Source organism: Helobdella robusta, assembly GCF_000326865.2.
Source record: "Helobdella robusta unplaced genomic scaffold HELROscaffold_5, whole genome shotgun sequence".
Taxonomy (NCBI): Eukaryota; Metazoa; Annelida; class Clitellata; order Rhynchobdellida; family Glossiphoniidae; genus Helobdella; species Helobdella robusta.
This window is the reverse complement of record NW_008705254.1, coordinates 2,735,052-2,755,420: the sequence shown is the minus strand read 5'-3', so window position 1 is coordinate 2,755,420 and position 20,369 is coordinate 2,735,052. Positions and strand designations below refer to the sequence as shown.

Here is a 20,369-nt window from a genome sequence, read left to right as displayed (position 1 = left end):
GTGAATACGGAGATACAGAAAAATGGAAGAGAGATAGAGAGAGAGGAGGGAGAGAGAGAAAGTGTGTGTTAAAGTATATGTAAAGAGAGAGAGAGAGAGAGAGTGAGAGAGAGAGAGAGAAATGTTGCTGAAACTGAGGTCGTGGTTTGAACGCCAGGCCGTAAAGAACATTGGATTGCGTGCGAAGTGAAAAATACGATTAAGATATAAATGATGCAAATATAAATGCATTAAACAAATTAAGGCTAATTCATACATTAGAATAAATTTGTTATATTACTTTACACAAAATGATTGTTAGATAAAGTATTTTGCGTTTGAGATATTGAAAACCTCATTCAGATGGGACATACAAAGCGTAACCTTTTATAAAAAAAATAAATAAACTGCTCGTAATGGGAGTAAAGAATGGCAAATTTGCATGCATAATAAGGAGGCCAGGTTAATGCAAGACATAAAACAGATTATTTCCAAGTAGCAAATGCCTCTGCATACGCATCACTTTCACGACGGCTGGTTCGATGGTATAAATTTTTAATAGTTGAAATATAAAAATTTATTAAAAATGAACAAAAAAGAACAAAAGGGAAATATCTGTTTTCGCCCGAAGACCACGCAAGCAAAATACAACGTTCAAACAAGTTTTAAAAAATAGCATTTCTCTAAAAGCTATGCTCACATGAGTGAAATAAATTATCAAAGTATGTATTTTAAAGCCCGTCAGTTGCTAATGATTTGAAGAATAATACATGGAGAAATGGAAATGAATGTGTAGATAAACTATTAGATGAACATGCCCACACACAACACAGACGTACATGGTTAAAGGCGGCTGGTCCTGCAGTGATTGGTATCGATGTAATGTAACCTTCATATAAGCTCTCTGTTTATTTGTTTTTTTGGTACCTTTAAAAGCAGGTGCACAATAAAAAAATGACTTTAGAATATACGAAAATATTTTGACATTCACACATACACACATACATATGTTCACACAAAAACAATCGCACACAGATATGAATGAGTATTTTCACACACTCTCAAACACACACACATTTGCACACACTCCGACATTCAATTACACGCGCACACACACATTTACACACATAGAGACGCGGGCAATCACTTGGATGAAGGCTGATAGGACGATTTATAGAAAACAATGCATTCTCTTGCCAAACCTTCCAACAAGAAATGTCCCCACTACAAATACAAATGCTCCATAAAAACAAACAACAATCATACGTCTATATACACATACACGTACGTACACTGATATCCATATGTAGATATTCGTTGTATATACATGCATCATACACATTACATACTTTTTATAAACTAATATACAACATATGTTATAACATACATTAAAAAGTGTGTACATATCAATTAATATACATTTAGCGTCATTTGTGAATCAACCCTTGGTGGGTTTAGTAAAAAGTTGTACAAAGCCAGGAAATATAATGGCCATAAATGCAACAATTAATATATTCATGGGAGGATAATAAAATGGAGCTTAATTACACGAATGCCACTGCGTGTTGGTTCTCCAACGATGCATTGTATGGCGAGATGACATGCCAAGATGATGTTCATAATGGCGGGAAGGCCGCGATAAATATATGTACATTGTGATTAATTGAATGTGTAAATAATGAATGAGGTGATTTATGACATGGAAAAAAATGAGAAGTTATGGATGGATGGATGGATGGATGGATGGATGGATGGATGGATGGATGGGTGGATGGATGGATGGATGGATGGATGGATGGATGGATGGATAGATGGATGGATGGATGGATGGATGGATGGATGGATGGATGGATGGATGGATGGATGGATGGATGGATGGATGGATGGATGGATGGATGAATGGAATGATGGATGGATGGATGTACTCATTGCACCTACACTATGATATCTATTATCATATCAAAACGGCAATAAATACAATAACGTTAATTAATAAAAAAGATTAAATACTAATAATTTAAGGACGAAAATATGAGTGAAGGCTGAATAGCAGAACCCAGCCTACTGAAACTGCACAACATAAAAATGTGAGTCAGGTTCTATTTATAACAAGAGAGAACTAAACATTTGCACTGCTTTAATGAGTAACATACCTTTTGCCTTGATAAAAATTTTGCCTAATAAACGTCGGATAATTGCATTCGCATACCCACACAAAGCTGCAAACAAAGAAACACATGAACAAACGTGCGTACACGCCAAAAACACACTCGAAAAAAACCGAAAGATTGTATTTTACATCATCAGACTCGCGCACACACACGTGTACATTCTCCAAACTCCGCAGACACAAACACATACACACGCACACACACATGCGGTACTCTCTCTCTCTTTCTTTCTCTATCTTTTTCTCTCTCTCACGCACACAGAAACACTTTTACACAGCTCTCCATTCGTCTCAGTTCATTACACAGACATAGCTCATGAGTCGACAAACAAAAGTTAAAAACTAAATAATTGAAAGCACACAAACAAAAAATGTTAACAGGAGACACTCCAGCTCGAGCATTCTGCACAAGCGAATTCAAACCAACGCAAATCAGCCAGCCGACAAACCAACCATTAAATCAACAAACAAACTGTTAAGCAAGCCCACATTTATTCACACAAACAAATAGTTATACAAACAATCACAGAAAACAAAACAAACAATCACACAAACATGCAAACATACAACCACACAAACAATCATTCAAACACACCAACCAACCAACTTACAAACAAACAAACAAACAACAAACACGACAATCGAAGGTCTGTTTTTGTTATGAAGCATAGGAGTGATGTTGGAGCTTATTAGTGTTGGTATTGTAATGCATTGGACCTTATTCAACCGGAAAGACCGCGGAACACCATTCCATATAATTCTTCTCTCGGGCACAAAAGGTGATTGAAAATGTGTAGATTACGAAATTGTGGAGATAGTTCAAAAGTTATTTGCAATGCTAATAATTTATTCACCTTTACTGAAGCTGTAATAAAAATAATATGAATAATAATAAAATATAATATAATATGAATAAGAGTAATAATAGTAATAATTGTTACTGAGTTTAATTTGTTCGTCATTCTTAATTTATTACTCGCGTTCATATACTACATATGCGTTCATATGCTGCTACTACTGCTACTACTACTGCTGCTATTACTGCTACTAATACTATAGCTGCTGCTGCTACTACTACTGCTATTACTACTGCTGCAGCTATAACAACATCTACTACTACTAATAATAATAAGGATAATAAAAATAATATCAAAAGATTTTTCACAAAAGTTAGTTTTCTATGTTATTGTGTTGAATTAGTGTGACGAATGTAAAATGAATCCTTCGCAGTTGTGCCCAACGAACTTTTTATTAAATTTTATCAATCATTAATCGTTAATGTCTCAACACATCATTATGTAGATAACATTTGAAAAATAATTCAACCTAAAAAAATATTACCTACCATCAGCTAAACTTCAACAGTTGATGTAATAGCGATTCAATTAAACTTCAAATTTGTTACAGGAAGCAATGAATCATTCTTACCTTCAAGTGCGATTGTGTGTGTAGTAATTATGAAAATAATAAATTAATAATAGAAATAATAATACTAATAATAATTATAATTAGTAAATAATAATCTAACACCGACCCGCAGTGCTAACGAGCCAAGAAGAGTACTGCCACTACGAAACATTCAAGGCCACCTGTCCCCTAGGTCACGTCATCTTGATGACGTCATCCTACTACGGACGAAAAAATTTGGGCAAATGTGTGAGGACAAACTTCGGCTTCATTGGCTGCCACTCCAATGTGTTATCCATTATGGATAGGAAGTGCTCGGCTAGAGACAGTTGCACTCTCCAAGTGAGTGAAGTTGTTATTTCCTTTTGTCGAGTTACGTGTTACCTTCTGAGAGATTATTTAGGTAAGAAAAGTTTATACGCCCTAGTTCACTCAAAGTGAACTGCGGTAAACAACTTTTAAATTTATCTCTTATGAAAATTTTAAAATGGGTAATTTGGATGAATGGTGAATTTTTAATCAAATTCTTTCTGTGTTTGAGTGTGTGCCAAGGAGCTCGCAGGCCTCCAGCATCAACACGCCAGCATCACGCCAACGAAAAACAAACAACATTTCGCATCGTCATGCATGTACGCTTACGTTGTGCATGTGTAAAAGAATTTTTTAACACAAAACAAAATGATATGATGTGTGTGAAATAAAATGATATTTATATATGAAATGTTATGATATACATGAAATGAAATAATATAAAATAAAATGATATCTATCCACTTTAATATTGCTAAAAAATGAGCCAGCTGAAACTTTACAATTTCAATTTAACATAAAACAAAGAACAAACAAATGACAAGCACACAAAAACATGATACATTTGGTATCGACACTGAACGTGAACAGTCTATATACAACCTATAAACAGTTTTTATACAGTCTATATACAGTCTATATACAATCTATAGGCAGTCTATATACAGTCTATACATCATACAGGACTGATACAACAAGAAGCATGTCAACATGATGTGTTATGAGTGCCATGATCAATGCACCATCAATCTCATTAGATATTCAATGAATTATATACACCATAATTACTTTTTGTTAATTCAAGAGTGGCAAGCAATGACGATTCTTTCGTTATGTTGTTGCTAGTTGGTTGGTCGGTCGATTGGCATGTTGTATGATGATGTCTGTTGCTGTGCTGCACGATGTGATTGGGCAATGAGAGGAGCTAGATATAATTATGATTGCTTCTTCGTATCATTAGTAGGTATTAGCTTTTTGTTTTGCTGATGTTAAGCGCTATAGAATGATGACTGCGTCATTAACATAAATAATAATGAAGATTTTCTTTACGACGATTATAGCGATTAAGTTAAATGATGATGATGATGATGACGATGACGATGATGAGATGATGATGATGATGATGATGATGATGATGATGATGATGATGATGATGATGATGATGATGATGATGATTAGGAGAAGGAGGAAGAGGAGGAGAAAGAGGAGGAGGAAGAGGAGGAGGAAGATGGTGATGATGCGTCTTTGTTTAATGATGAAAATAATTGCCTACCAAGTTACGAATTAATACCATAAATTTAATATTTTGCGGCTTCATTCAGAGCCATAAATTATTTTTTAATGATTTATTCTACTTATTTTATATTTATTTGTACATAAAAATGCAGGTCTATTTAATTTTCAACAGTTATTTATTTATAAGCACTTAGCTCAGCTATCCCTTCTAACAAAATCGCAAACATTTATTTTTAGTATATTTGGAGTGTTGTAGCCTGGTTTTGTTCATCTTCAATAAAGGTTAAAGGTCAAAAGTCATTAACTCTTGTGCATCTGCTTCAGAGGTTTCAACGACCAACCAATTCACACAGCGTAGATGGATAGGCGTGAAAACCATGCATCATACACATGGCGTATGATAGGCGCGAATACTTTTGTGTTCGTACATAATCTCGACATCAGTACCAGGAGACTCTAACCATTATGCCATCACGCTGCCAATAGAATATTCAATAACGATAATTTGTATAATTTGTTGGAGCAAATCTAAAATCTTATCGATTTTTTTTAATTATGTCAAATTCTCTAATCTGTAAAAAAAAGAGTAATCATCGGAAAATAGAAGAGGAGACACATGTCCTCTCCAGGCTATAAAGTGAAATAAATTTAAAAACTGGAAGGTCGAAGTTGAATTAGAATGGGGTGCAAATCATTATTAAGAATAATGCTGAGCCATAACTTTTTTTACTTTTTTATTTGTAAATTAAACCAGCAAACTAGGTAAACTAAATAAAAAAAAAACTTAATAAATAAAGAATGTTTACAATTTGTCGTTTTCAATTTACATTTTAACCTGGAACATATTTGTACATATTGTGGTATAAACAACAAACAACTCAGATAAGCAATCAAATTTAATGTAATAAATTGTACTTATTTAATCAATATTAATCAAAAGTATAAATATTAACGATAAATAATTTCATCACGTAGTTATTAAAATAATAAAAAATTTGATATTGTTGTTGTTCTTGAGGTGATAGAGCCATCGTTCGACAACATCAAGCCATGCAACGCTGAACTGAAGAGCTACCTGGAGGTTGAGTACACTTGCATCAGAGGTTAGAGGTCAAAGTGTTATTGCCACGTGCACTGTTGTTTACGTGTAATGTTGGTTTTGTTCAATATTGATGTATTGTTGTTCTTTACATTGTTATGTTCACGTTTTTTAGAATTTGTTTGTTTGTTGTTGTGGTTGTTGTTGTTGTTTTATTGTTGTTGTTTTATTGTTGTTGTTGTTGTTTTATTGTTGTTGTTGTTGTTGTATTGAATGTAAGTTTATTTTTATTTTCAGTTATCCTGAATTGTAGCTGATAAAAAACGTCTTTGATGTACTAGAATTAGATTTTGTTTAATGTTTTTGCGATTGTAATGTTTTTTAGTTGCATCTTATTGGCTGAAATTTTCAGTTGATGTTGACAATGTTGCCATTTTTAAATACAAAACCATTATAAGCGATTAAAGACAAGCTTGAAAAATGTTTTGACATTAAAATTTTTAAATAATTTTTCTTTTAATAAACTTTGCGGACATGAATTAATTGTTCATCTCGTGTACGGCTCTCTTGTTTATTTTTACATGAAAAAAAAATTTTTTTACTTTTGTTTTCATTAACCTTTAAAATATATAAGGCAATTGATTTATTTATTAACAATTTGTTTTTTTATTACAACACAAATATTTTTTAAAAATTTTACTGCAAAACCTTTATCAAAACCACACCATCACGTGAAGTCACCTTTTTCTGTAATTTGATTTTATTTTTTCACCTTGATTTATTACAAAAGTAACAACTCTTTCTGTAATGTAAATAGTAATGAAAATAAATGAGGATGAAGCGAGGATGGCAAGTAGAGCAGTGAAGAGGAAGAGTGCAACAGTTGTGATGATAGAGGGGATGGAAGGCAAAGCTTGGAGGAAGCTACTTAATATGCTGACGGCGTCTGATGACACTGATAATGACCAAAATGATGACAATGATAACAATGCTGATGTCGTCGGTGATGAAGTGGCCTTCGGTTGCCGTGACATAAACAATGCGGCAGATGACACCCCATTCATAAATTAACAATTGATAGAATTCAAATAAATGTTATTCTTATCCAACCGCTCTTTCGTCTCGTATATCATCCTTCTTTCCATTCATAATACATTCACGCATCTTCTCCATCTTCATCCACATCACTTTCGTATCCATCTTCTCCATCTTCATCCACATCACTTTCGTATCCATCTTCTCCATCTTCATCCACATCACTTTCGTATCCATCTTCTCCATCTTCATCCACATCTCGTTCGTATACATCCTTTCATCCATGTCTTTCATTCGTTTTTATGCCATCACTCCATCTCGCTCCACATGTGTGGGCACCAAGAACAAAACTTTCCATCAGTAAAGCATCAAACTGCCAATTGACAAAGTGTCATCTCCGTGCTGCCATGTTAAGCCCCAGGATTTAAAATGCAAGTATTTCGTGAGAGGAGAAAAAGTTAAAACGAAAAATGCTTTTCCACATTTATTTTATGGCGATTTTTCTCAATGATTTGATGAAAATATTTATGGCTTATTCAATTTTTTAATCTGAAATTTTAAAATGAATGCACGAATACTTTTTCAAGAGCGCACCATCACGCATAGTGAAGGTAGTCACATGTTTTGAAAATGTACATTTTGGAACGTGTTGTAATCACGCCAAGAGCCATCTAAATTGTAAAAATTGAAACTTAGCGAACAAATTTTAGGCATTTTTTTACAGAAATCTTGTTACATTGAAGTAACGCTAAAGCTGGGAATCTCTATCGATATAGTTACTCACTACCTTTAAAAAAATTCACTTGACATTTTACTTTGCGAAACTGTTAAAATAATTTCCAAGACTTTTTTTATCAGCGAAATGTCAAAGTCATCCAATTTGAGTGATTGTGTTCTTCTTTTCCATCTTCTTTCCTCTTCTTGTCATTAGGCTCGACGCAGACGTGTTAACATTTGTTGAAGACTTGTTCTACTTTCATTCATCATGTTCGCATGTTCTTAAACATCAACTCATTGTTTTCGCAATTTTTTAAAAGACATCTTAATTTTCATTTTTAAATATTAAAAAGCAACAAAAATTTTAAGCAGCATGCATTACAAAATCATTCGCTAACAATTTAACAGACAGCAGCAACGGTTATGGTTAATTATCACAAAATTAAAAAAACCAACAGCACGTTGTGAGTCAGTATTCATTCGGAATAATAAAAACAGATAACACACGCTCACATTCACATACATACACGCACACATACACACGCACACATACACACGCACACACATACGCATGCACACATACACACGCACACACACATACGCATGCACACGCTGTAGATGTGCCAAAATATCCAGGTCCGGTCAATACATATTGATCGGTCATCAGACATGCATTTATAAGAACGATCATCTACGTTATTAATTTTTCAAAAGATGTCGTTCAATGGTTTGCTCGCTGGACGCTTGGATGATGGGCCGGTCACTCTCCTTCACTGTATCATGCGGTAAACATCCGCTTCGCACACCACGTTGTATCTTAGTATCTGTTTTTGTATCTATTTGTGTATGTATCTTTGTTTATAATATTTTATCTATCTTTGTATGTATCTCTGTATGTTTCTTTGTCTGTATCTTTGTATGTAACTTTGTGTATATCTTTGTATTTAAACATTAGAAGATGCAAGTTTAAGTAATAATAACTGTTGTATCATGTAAAAATATACAACATATGTAACTTCAAGCGTTATACATACATTTAAGGTGCATGTAACATAATTATTGTCGCTTGAACATCCATCAGACATTCATAATATTTTGTGGTTCTTACAACAAAACATGTGTGAATATATATCTATGTCATATATGTAAAATATGCAAATTTTGGTTGCATATGTGTGTGTGTGAGTGTTTGTGTGTGTGTGTGTGTATATCCATCTTCCTGGCTTTGGACTCGTTTGATTTTTTTAATTTTTTTCTTTCGAAGCCGTCATAGTTGAAGTTAAACGGTTTCATACGCCGATTCCATCCTATCTACATGAGTGTGTGTTGTGTATGTGTGTTTGTGCATGTGTCTGCATATCTGTGTGCGTGAGTGTTTCTCTGTGTGTGTGCTTTTCTGTATTATGTATTATCACAAAATACGCTGTATTTAAAGTTATACATCTTGTAATGAAGCAGTTTCACAGTGTATCTCATTTTAAATCAGGTTCCTTAGTTACTGTACAAAAATTTATATATAAAATTATACAAAAGAAATGTTGTACGTACATTCGTGTATGTATAATATACATATATCCGTTAAAAATTCATGGGCTACAATGTAGTGCATTTGTATGTTTATATATGCGTGTGTGTGAGTATGTGTGTGCGTGTGTGTGCGTGTGTGTGTGTGTGTGTGTGTGTGTGTGTGAGTAGTGCAGACTATAAAGAGGAGATAATTAAGTAATTACGTGAGGGCTTGATGTTCAATAATAAAACATTTGCAAGAGTCGTCCAGCTCAAATTGTTTTTTTCTCATTTCGTAGGAAGGTTTATTTTTATTTTTATTTCAGTATTTTGTTTTGTTTGATAGTTTGTATTGATGTTGCCTGTTGTTTGAATGTATGATTGTATTATCGATGTTGTTTGTATCTACGTTTTTTATGGCAACATTGTTTGTATCTATGTTTCATGTATCAATGTTGATATGTTATTTGTATCATATATGTATTGTGTATTATTTGTATATTCTTAGTATCTATTCTGTTTACGGTTTGTATCAATAATGTTTGTTGTTTGAATGAATGTTGTTTTTGGGTAGGTATCAATTAAGGCTGCTCTTTGTTTGTGTTTTTATAGTAAAAAAAAAGAAATTTTCAATTTTTATTAGGCGTGCATCATCCCCTTATTTGGCCAATGCTTAGAACAGAAAAATTTATCATTTTTGCTTTTAATTGTGTTTCCTTTTATCAATACATACAAACATTCTTATACATTAATTAATTAATTGGTTGAAACAATTCCTAATTAATTGAAAATAATTAATGAGGCATGACGCAACGTGGCTTTGAATAATTAGTCTAATTGTGTTTGTTTCGGGTTTCTTATTTCTTCACTAGCAGACATTTCAACGATGATGTCCCATCAATCTGGACTACATGATGGCACCGCACATCATAAAAATCATGTTTATTTCTTGCACACGCAACAAGTTATTTGTCTACATACAGTGTAGACATACATGTATACATAAATACATACATACATACATGCATACATGCATACATTTATACATACATACATGCATGCATACATACATACATACATACATGCATGCATACATACATACATACATACATACATACATGCATGCTTACATACATACATAAAAATATACATACATACATAAAAATATACATACTTAAAAGCATACATGTCTCTTGTCTGACAGTCAGGATGGCGTTAATAATTAATCTTCGAAATCAGACATCCAGTTGTACTTATTCTAAAATTAATTCTGCTACCAACAAGAAATATAATTATAGAAGCAATAATATTTTTATTAATAATAATTGCTACTGTCGTTTTTATTTTTACGTTATTCTTCTTCTTCATCATTATCATACTCATCATAATCATCTTTTTTTTCTTTTTCTTCTTCCTCTCCTTCCTCTTCTTATTCTTATTCTTCATCTTCCTTTTCTTCTTCTTCTTTTTCTTCTTTTTATTATTATTATTATTACTACTATTGTTTTTCGTTCCAACCCTCGCATGTAGCCCTAGTACGTCACTGAAAGTTATCACATGACAACGATCTACGATAGGACGCCAGTGCAAGCACGCAAACACAATACAAAACCTCACAATACAAAACCTCTGTCAGACTCCATGTGCGTATGTGTGGATGTATTTATTTATGTATGTGTGTGTGTGTGTCTGTATACAGATATGTATATGTTTGCGTACATATACTTCATGTCTGTGTGTGTATACGGGGTGATAATATATTAAAATATTTAAAGTGTTTGTATGATTTGAATTTGTTTTTTGTACATGTGTATGTGTGTGAGTATGCGTGTGTGTGCGTGTGTGCGTGTGTGCGTGTGCGCGCGCGCGTGTCTTAACATATATGTTGGTACAAATATTGTTGGCAAGGAATTTTATGACTACATAAATCATGGAAGGGTTAGATCTGATTGACACGTACTACTTACGGCCAGAATTACGTTGGCTGATTGGCTGGTTGGCTGGTTGGTCTGCCGGCTGGTTGGTCGGTACTCTGCTGTGCTATGCTAGGTGATGATGACATGCCACTGACTTCATTTTCATCATCATCATCATTGTCACCGTTATCATTATCACTATTGAGGTCATTAACGTTTATACAGCATCGCATCATTTGTTGGAATAGTAATAATAATCGCAATTACCTTTTTATAATTCCATTCCATCGTCATCATTTTCGTCGTTATCATCATCATCCTCGTCATCTTCCTCATCCTCATCGTCCTCTTCATAATCATCATCATATCAAACTTTATCATCCTAGTCATCATCATCATCATCAAATTAAACACCACCACCGTCATCATCATCATCGTCATCATCAAATTGAACATCGGTTTTAAGGTCAGAGTCAGGTTTATCGTTTTTAGAAGCAGCTTCATTTTCATTATCCTCATCGTCGTCATCATCTTCACGATCATCATCATCTTCTTAACGATCATCATCTTCTTCTTCCTGATCATCATCATCATCTTCACGATCATCATCACCATCGTCGTCATGACTAATCTCCATTGCACACAGCATTACATGTATGCTGATGCTTCAATAAAAGGGGTTTGTGCTGGTGGTGGTGGTGTTAACTCTAGGCATGATAATTTTATGAGAAGTACTGATGATGATGAGAAGGAAGAGGACGATAATGATGACGATGTTGATGATGATGATGATGACGATGATGATGATGATGATGATGATGATGATGATGATGATGATGATGACATTGATGACGATAACGACAGAGATGATGATGACGACGACGACGATTTTGAATGCAGTGGATGAGCAAAGCTCATGATGATGGATGGAGCGTGAGATAAATTTGATGGAAATGATCATCTGTACCGTCGTTCTACTGGTGCGGCGTGGTTGGTGTGGTGGGCTGTGTTGTGGTTGGTGTGGCCATGTGTGGTGTTGTGTGCGGTGTGGTATGGTGGATTGTGGTGCGGTGTGGCGTGTGTGGTGCCGACTAATTGCTGGACAATTATGGGAAAAAAATACGAGTGAAAATTTTGCAAAAAAATAAAATAAAAAACAGATAAGTAAATTTTTCATAATTACTAAAATCTGTTTGTACTGCTAGATTATGCTGCTTGGCCGGTTGGTGAATGAATGAATGAACGAACGAACGAACGAATGAATGAATGAACGAACGAACAAATCAATTAACAAACAAAATTAATAACTCAATGAGGAGTTAACAAAGAAAAAAACGTGCAGTCATAAAAAACAAAGAAAAAATATGAGCAAAATAACTAGCATGAAAGTGAAGTTGATAACGTGCCGGCTGTTGTAATTAATGATGTTTACTGGAACTAACAATAACGAAGATAGCTCAGCTGACACCGAACCTCACGAGAAGTTCAGTTGGTTATATTATATTGCAGTGGGGAAAATACCTTCTGACAGATGTGTGAGGCGAAAACTGTCTCTAGAGCATGCAACCAGCAAGTATTTACCAGACATTTTCGAAATTTTTTTAGCAACTTGCAAGTTTGATTAATTTGTTTTTAGTTAACCGGTTGAAAAAATATACAGCTTTTAAAGCTTTTACATAAAATCAACAAATCTGACATCATTCTAAAACATCTCACCAAAATAAATAACCACGTATATAACATCTGAACTCAACACTGCTTACTAGAATATAACAACAACATGGCTCAAGAGAGAGGCCAACAGAAACCTAACATGGCATAAGCATAAGTGTCGCAATGTTACAAGACACGACAGACCAACAACAAATGAGAGTACTAGCGACAATACAACCAACAAGAACGCAAACAACTGCACAATCAACAAGAACGCAAACAACTACACAACCAACAACTACACGACAACAACACACAAACGACATCAATATAAACAATAAAGACGATGAACAAGAGAAGGGAATGATGAAAAGAACAATATAATCCGACAATAAATCAACTGAAGTCTAGAAGCGTAGATGAGAGATTAATTATTAACAACCTGTGCTTCTTCTGGTGGCTGGCCCAAAACTATGCGCGCGCACACACACACACAAACGCACACACCCACACACACACACACACACACACACATACTGCACAAACACTCGCATACACACACACACACTTGCACATAAGTATAATTTCACACATATGTATAGGCGCTAACCCATTGTATGTAAACATGAAGAGACAGGTAGATGGATATCATTAAAATCTAAACTCAGATTTATAAACATTGAAATGTTTCATTTTGTACCTGAACATAACAATTTATTAACTTTACTTATTGTACATTTGAGATGAAACATAAATAAAGAAATTTAAAAAACATTGACAAAGATTATTAATAATTAGATGCCTGAATATATTCATGAATGAAAAATAAGGTAGTTGGCTGGATAGAAATATGTTGAGTTGGATGGATGAATAATAAGTGAATGGATGATTAGATGGATGGATGGATAGATGAATGGATGGATGGGTGAATGGATGATCGATAGTGACCAAATATGATTGATAGATGAATTGGATGAGTGCATGAAGAGTCAGGGTGCTGTAGGTCTCTGTACAGTGTTGGGTGATGGAATGGAGAGAGGGAAGTCGAATTGATTGATGGATGGATTTTTAATGTGATGTCTTGTTTCCTGTTGCACGAAGACTCCTCCATGCCCATAACCTCTTCTCAAATATTCATCTTCTTTTTATTTTATCAGGCAAAACTTCATTCAATCAAATTCTTACATTTGAGTGACAAGCAGTTGACGAAGGCAGGCTACACAGGGTTCACTGCCAGCCAACAACAAATGTTTATTATTATTATTATTATTACAATTATGGTTATTATTATTATTATATAACTATCATTTTTTCACCCAAGTACCGTAAGCGCAACGGAAAACGAAGTAATGTGAACAGACGTGTTGAAAAACACGAAAGTAAACAGCGCTGCTAAGCCAACAAGTGAACTCCATAAAAACATACCAACCATTCATTACATTTCATTCTACTATTTATTGACTAAGTCATTTTAAATTTCATTTTACTGTTTCAGTTTGCATACATTATTTGTAAGTAGGTTAATTAAATAATAACTTTAAACTTTGAAATGGATTGAGAAACTGTAACTTAACACGCGCACACACGCACACAGTCCGTTAACACCAACGAAACAACATCATCAGCAACAGGACCATTAAATTACTCACTAAACACACACTGACACACACACAGAGAGACACACACACACACACACACACACACAAACACACACACGCATAAAGACACACACACGGCAAGAACAAGACAGAGCCGACCCACTTACGATTCGATGAAATATGATGACGCGAAAATATATTACTGACCCGTCCACTTTGTAAATAACAATTAATGCAACAAATTCTGCCGATGTCGCCGTCATGCTCTCTCCTTCTCTTCTTTCTCTTCCAACTATCATCTCACTCATAATTTGCATCGTCATAATCACCTGCATCGCCAACATCTTCTCCAAGATGATCATTGTCTTCTTCTTCATCGTCATCATTCATTTTGATCCATATTGTAAGTCTTTCAATTTATTATATGATTATTATCTCGTTACCAGCATGAAGTCACCTGATGACACTCATTATCATCATTTTTGTAGAAGTTGTCAGCCCCATTATAGAGGACTTCTTCATCATCGCCATACCAACAAACAGTCGTCTGTCTGTTAGTCATAGGCGTTAAATTACAAGCCATCAATCCACTCTAATCATCGCGTATCTGTCACATGAGACATGGATGCAATGCCGTGCAATTATCATATCTGATCATTTCAACCTTTCATTCAATTATATATAGAAATATTAAACAAACAGTCATTCAAATCATTCAATTAAAAAAAATTTTTTTAAATTCAATCGAGCAATAATTTCAAATATTCAAAAAAATCAATTTGATGATATAAATAGCTCAAATTTTGTCAATCAACCAGTCAATAAACCAATCAATAAACCAATCAATAAACCAATCAATCAGTCAACGAACCAGTCAACCAGCCAGTCAGTCGACAAAACCGATCCCACTTTTTCAAGTCAGTTCCAACCAGCCTGGAGCTTCTTATTTCAATTTGAAACATTAATCACGTGTTCATACGTCACTTCCTTTATGAACGATGGTTTTGTTGGTTTCTATGGAAACGAGTTTGCACACATTCGTCAGAAGTCACGTGAGACGTATGAAAGTTGACTCCGCGTGAGTTCGCTAGGCAGATGCGTCTGATGCGTACTTCTGATTTTAATAAGTGTTCAACTTCAACAATGTGCTGATGCGCGCGTGTGTGTGTGTGTGTGTGTGTGTTTGTGCGTGCGTGCGTGTGGAAGTTGTGCTGGGCAAGTTGTCGACGAGTATGAGATAGTGTTGGATGTAACCTGGTGATTGTTTGAAAGGGTCCTGTGGTGTCAGCTGGGTCGTTGGGATGAATATCCACCGACGTTATGGAGATGCCCAAAAAATATCTTGCAGTTGTGTGCCCGAGGGAGAATCCGTCTAATTAGTGCAATGTTCAATCCAACATTCAGTCTGCAAGTGCTGGCAGAAATAAATGGCATCGCGTCTGCCGAACAACACTACCACTACGAAGGGAGCAGTTACTCAGTCACAAACAACAACAACAACATAAAAACAACAACAACAACAGCATAAAATGACAAATAAATTAATTTTTGAGTAACAAAAAAAAACAAAAATTAAAAAAATCGCAACGGAAGAAGAGAAAAAGTAATAGACGACAATTGAGACCATTTGCGCTAAGCACCCTCTGCAGCATTTATGGTCGGTAAATATTTGGGATAAATTATGCGCGTTAGTTGCAGCAGCAGCAGCAGCATGGCTAGTGCCCATATAAAATCATTACAATCCTCATCTTCTGACTTTTATCTCTGATGATGTCATTTCCGTTTAAATATTCATCTTCAAATAATAATAATAATAATGGTGATAATGAGAATGATAATAAAATTATTGCGGATGGGTGGTGATAGTAATGACGACGACGACGATGATGATAACGATGATGATGATGTTAAAGATGATGCTAGATATTTATGATGATGATGATGACGTTATCTATGAGGCTAATGATGGTGATAATGATGATGATGCTATATTTAATGATGTTTTGTATAAAGCAAGTGATTAATGTAAAAATGTTTTGTCGATCAATTTGTTGATGTCGGCGATGGTGTTGTTGTTGTTAGTGTTGTTGATGTTGGTGTTGTTGTTGGTGTTGTTGTTGGTGTTGTTGTTGGTGGTGTTGTTGGTGGTGTTGTTGATGCTGGTGTTGTTGATGTTGGTGTTATTGATGTTGGTGTTGTTGTTGATGTTGGTGTTGTTGGTGGTGTTGTTGATGTTGGTGTCATTGATGTTGGTGTTGTTGATGTTGGTGTTATTGATGTTGTTGTTGATGTTGATGTTGTTGATGTTGGTGTTATTGATGTTGTTGTTGATGTTGGTGTTGTTGATGGTATAGTCATTGGTGGTTTGTTGTCGCTAGTGTTAAAGTTGTTGTAGTTGTGGAAGTTTTTGCTCATTTAATCAGAGTTTTTTTTATAAAAATGTTGTTGGTCGTTGCAGTTTCAACAAACCTCATTAACTTTCTTTACCTCTCTATACACCCAATATATTTGCCAAGCAATGAAGCCATGAACGGAATGCAATTATCCAAACAATCATTTAAAAACTCACTCCTCTTCTCAAGGCAGTTGACATACTGCATACAAACAGACCACAACTACAAATACAAACAGACAACAGCAAATACAAACAGACCACAACAAACAAACGAACGAACAAACGAACCAGCAAATAACGAACAAATAACAAACAATAAACGAAAACAGCTTCTTCAAAGTAGGTATAGAAACGCAAACATGACGTTGTGTATTATTAATGGCTACCCCGCTTATTCGCATGCTATTGTCAGTCCAACACAATGCAGTGTTATATATCTTAAGACGTGTGCACCATCCTACCTCTTTTAACGACACATAACAACAACAGCAACAACAATAACAACATCAACAACAACAACATTAATAACATCAACCACAATATCATCATCAACAAATGTTACTGTTGTTGTTGTTGTTGTTGTTGTCGTTGTTGTTGTAATTATTTATTAGTATTAGAATTATAATTATCCATTATTCTTAATTTAAAATTAATATTTATTTACGTTTATTTAACAACATCAAAAATGACGTCAAATAGAATAAATTTTAAAAATTGCTAACAAAGAAAATTAAAATAAAATAAAAATTTGTGGGCCAAAAAACTACAAAAAAATGTCGAAAAATTTCTTTCTAATTATATATTTTTTGAAAAATTATCCAACATTGTTATCTTTTTCAAAGAAATAATTTTCAGTAATTTTTTCATTTATGTCCATTTTTATCTTTTTATTTATTTATTTTATTTTCATTTGCGTTGTAAAGATGTTTCAAAAGCAGAAACAAGGAAAGAACCACCATACTCGCTGAGATTTCATGCTAATTAAAATAGGGGAATGTTGAATAATAGTTCAAGGAAACAATTATCCGACTGCAACATCTATGCTAGCTTGCACGTTTCTCTCTCTCTCTCCCTCCCTCTCTCTCTCTCTCTCTCTCTCTCTCTCTTTCTCTCGTTCTCTCCTTTTCTCTTTCTCTCTGAATATGTATGTGATATAGTTGAATGTGTGTGTAGATTGAATACGGATGTGTATGTACGTGATGGTGTATGTATATGAATGTTAGTACACTCCTGCATGTTTCTACATTTAGAGGGTTGATGTTATTGAAATAACGAACTCTCTTATTAATATTTAGAAGACTGATTTGGCTCATTTTATCTGTAAAGTATTAATTTTAATTGAGATAATAATTGAACACCCATTCGAACACAAACATTTTTATACATGTTTACATTTTAGATGTGATATTTTTTGTATTTATGACCTTTCAAAATGTTTGCAAGCATGCGGAATTATTTGTTGTCCATGTTGATGCCATCATGCATAAAGATATGCACCACACACGCACAGACTGAGCTGCATTACGTGTGCATATTCTACAGTATTGTTATATTTGTTGTTTGCTGTTCAACAACACGTTCGTCTGTTTGTCTGTATGTTTGTTTGTTTGTTTGTATTATTGTGTATTACACATGCATTAATATAAACTGTATTGCATTGTTTGTTTGTTTGTTCAGATGTTTATATGTTTAAAAGTTTGCATGTACTGGTTTTTTCTGTTTGTTTTTTGTTTGTGTGTTTACGTGTTTGTGTGTTTGTGTGTTTACGTATTTGTGTGTTCACACGTTAAGATGTTCATACATTGGCATGTTTGTATCTGCAGGCAGATATGTTTGAATGTTCATGCCTGTTTGCGCGTTTAGACGCAGACATCTCGTTAGATTTGAAAGTGTGTAGAAGTTATTTCATGAAAAGTCTCAAAAGCGCCTCCCTATAAACTATCCAGGTGTAATTGAAATGAAGCACTTCGGAAAAAATAACGAAAGTTAACTTTTTCAAATGTTTAAAACAAAAATAAAAGTATAGCGCTGGCACGTTGAATACAGTTGAACACGTCCGTCCCTTCCACGACATGAACATTCCAGTCGAGTACATTTTGTTTAGAGTTGCATTGTTGGCACAGCATCTGAAAAATAAATATTAATTTTCTTATATTTATTTAATTATAATAATTAAACTTGAGTATGATAAACTAACATTGTATGCTGTGTATCTGAGCATCAGATGGAATGTGGTTTATAAATTAGTTTGTTTTCTGCTACTATCTCTCTGTGTGTGTGTGTGTGTATGTGTGTGTGTGTGTGTGTGGTGTGTATGTGTGTTTGTGTTTGTGTGTGTGGTGTGTGTGGGATTGTTGGACGATTGTGTATTATGTCAGTTTTAAATGTTTGTATGTTTGTTTGTATGTTGTTTATGTCTTTTATATTGCTGTATGTTTTTGCAGTTTTTACTGTTGCTTCGCCATTGTCCTGCATTTAACGCTAATGATGAGAAGTCTAAACTTTAAATGATTTATGCGATAGTTTTTGCATAATTCCGTTTGAGTTCTGAATTACAATTGGCGCTATATAAATGTCTAAAAAATAATAATAATAATAATAATACTTGTGATGCATTTTGGAAGGTTTATAGTTTGATATGAAATATTTTGTGGTTGGATCATGATTTATTTAGAGTGATTGTACACAATCAAACATAGAGTCTCAAGCTTAACTCGTTGTATCTGATTTCCATTGTAGGTAAGTGACTGAACTATTTCTACCACTACGTAAGAAATGCTGTTTGGGTGAAATAATAATCTGAATTGATTTGTTTCACAAAAATTTATATTAATTTTTCATCACAATAACGGAGAGTAACATCGTATAATAACACGATAATGAATCAGAGAATGTAATGTAAGGTACAGGCAACAAATGAATTGTGGTTAAATAAATTAATGACACGTGACAAGATGGTTTGCCGTTACGCAGATATCTCATTACCAACCCATTGAATGGCTGTTGGCTGGCTGGCTGGACCCCGTCTTTACTGGATAATTGTGAGGGCGATGCACGTTTAATAATAAATTCGGATGCTTCTTGTATGCGGTTTTTCAGACACACTCACACTCTCATTCTCTCTCTCTCTCTCTCTCTCTCTCTCTCACACACACACACACACACACATATATACACACATACATATATACATACATCAATAGATACATACACACACGCTTATGAAAAAACGTATGTACGTTGTAAATATACCTTTTGTTGTTTATGTTTATTCTTCCAACGATTCTTTCAAACCGGCGTTTTTGTTTTGTTTCCCAGGCTGTTGCTTTTTTTACGCAAAAAATTTTTTCACGAGCAACTTCGCATTCAAAAAAAATTTCTAATTTAAAATTTTTTTGTTTTGAAAGAT

General features: G+C 34.2%; 2 protein-coding genes across 2 annotated transcripts; one reads left to right on the top strand and one right to left on the bottom strand.

Annotated features, from left to right (window-relative positions):
• Positions 1 to 1,512: 1,512 nt before the first annotated feature.
• Positions 1,513 to 7,211, top strand: HELRODRAFT_163366 (hypothetical protein; the record flags this gene model as incomplete). Its single annotated transcript, XM_009027249.1, has 4 exons — positions 1,513 to 1,627; positions 3,690 to 3,898; positions 6,120 to 6,204; positions 6,958 to 7,211. 4 exons carry the CDS (start codon positions 1,513 to 1,515, stop codon positions 7,209 to 7,211), a joined length of 663 nt encoding a protein of 220 aa, XP_009025497.1.
• A 9,374-nt stretch (positions 7,212 to 16,585) lies between these two features.
• On the bottom strand, positions 16,586 to 17,837 carry HELRODRAFT_163365 (hypothetical protein; the record flags this gene model as incomplete). The annotated part of the gene is made up of 2 exons (XM_009027248.1): positions 16,586 to 16,939; positions 17,784 to 17,837. The coding sequence occupies 2 exons, from the start codon at positions 17,835 to 17,837 to the stop codon at positions 16,586 to 16,588; spliced, it is 408 nt and encodes a 135-aa protein (XP_009025496.1).
• Between the last annotated feature and the right edge of the window lie 2,532 nt (positions 17,838 to 20,369).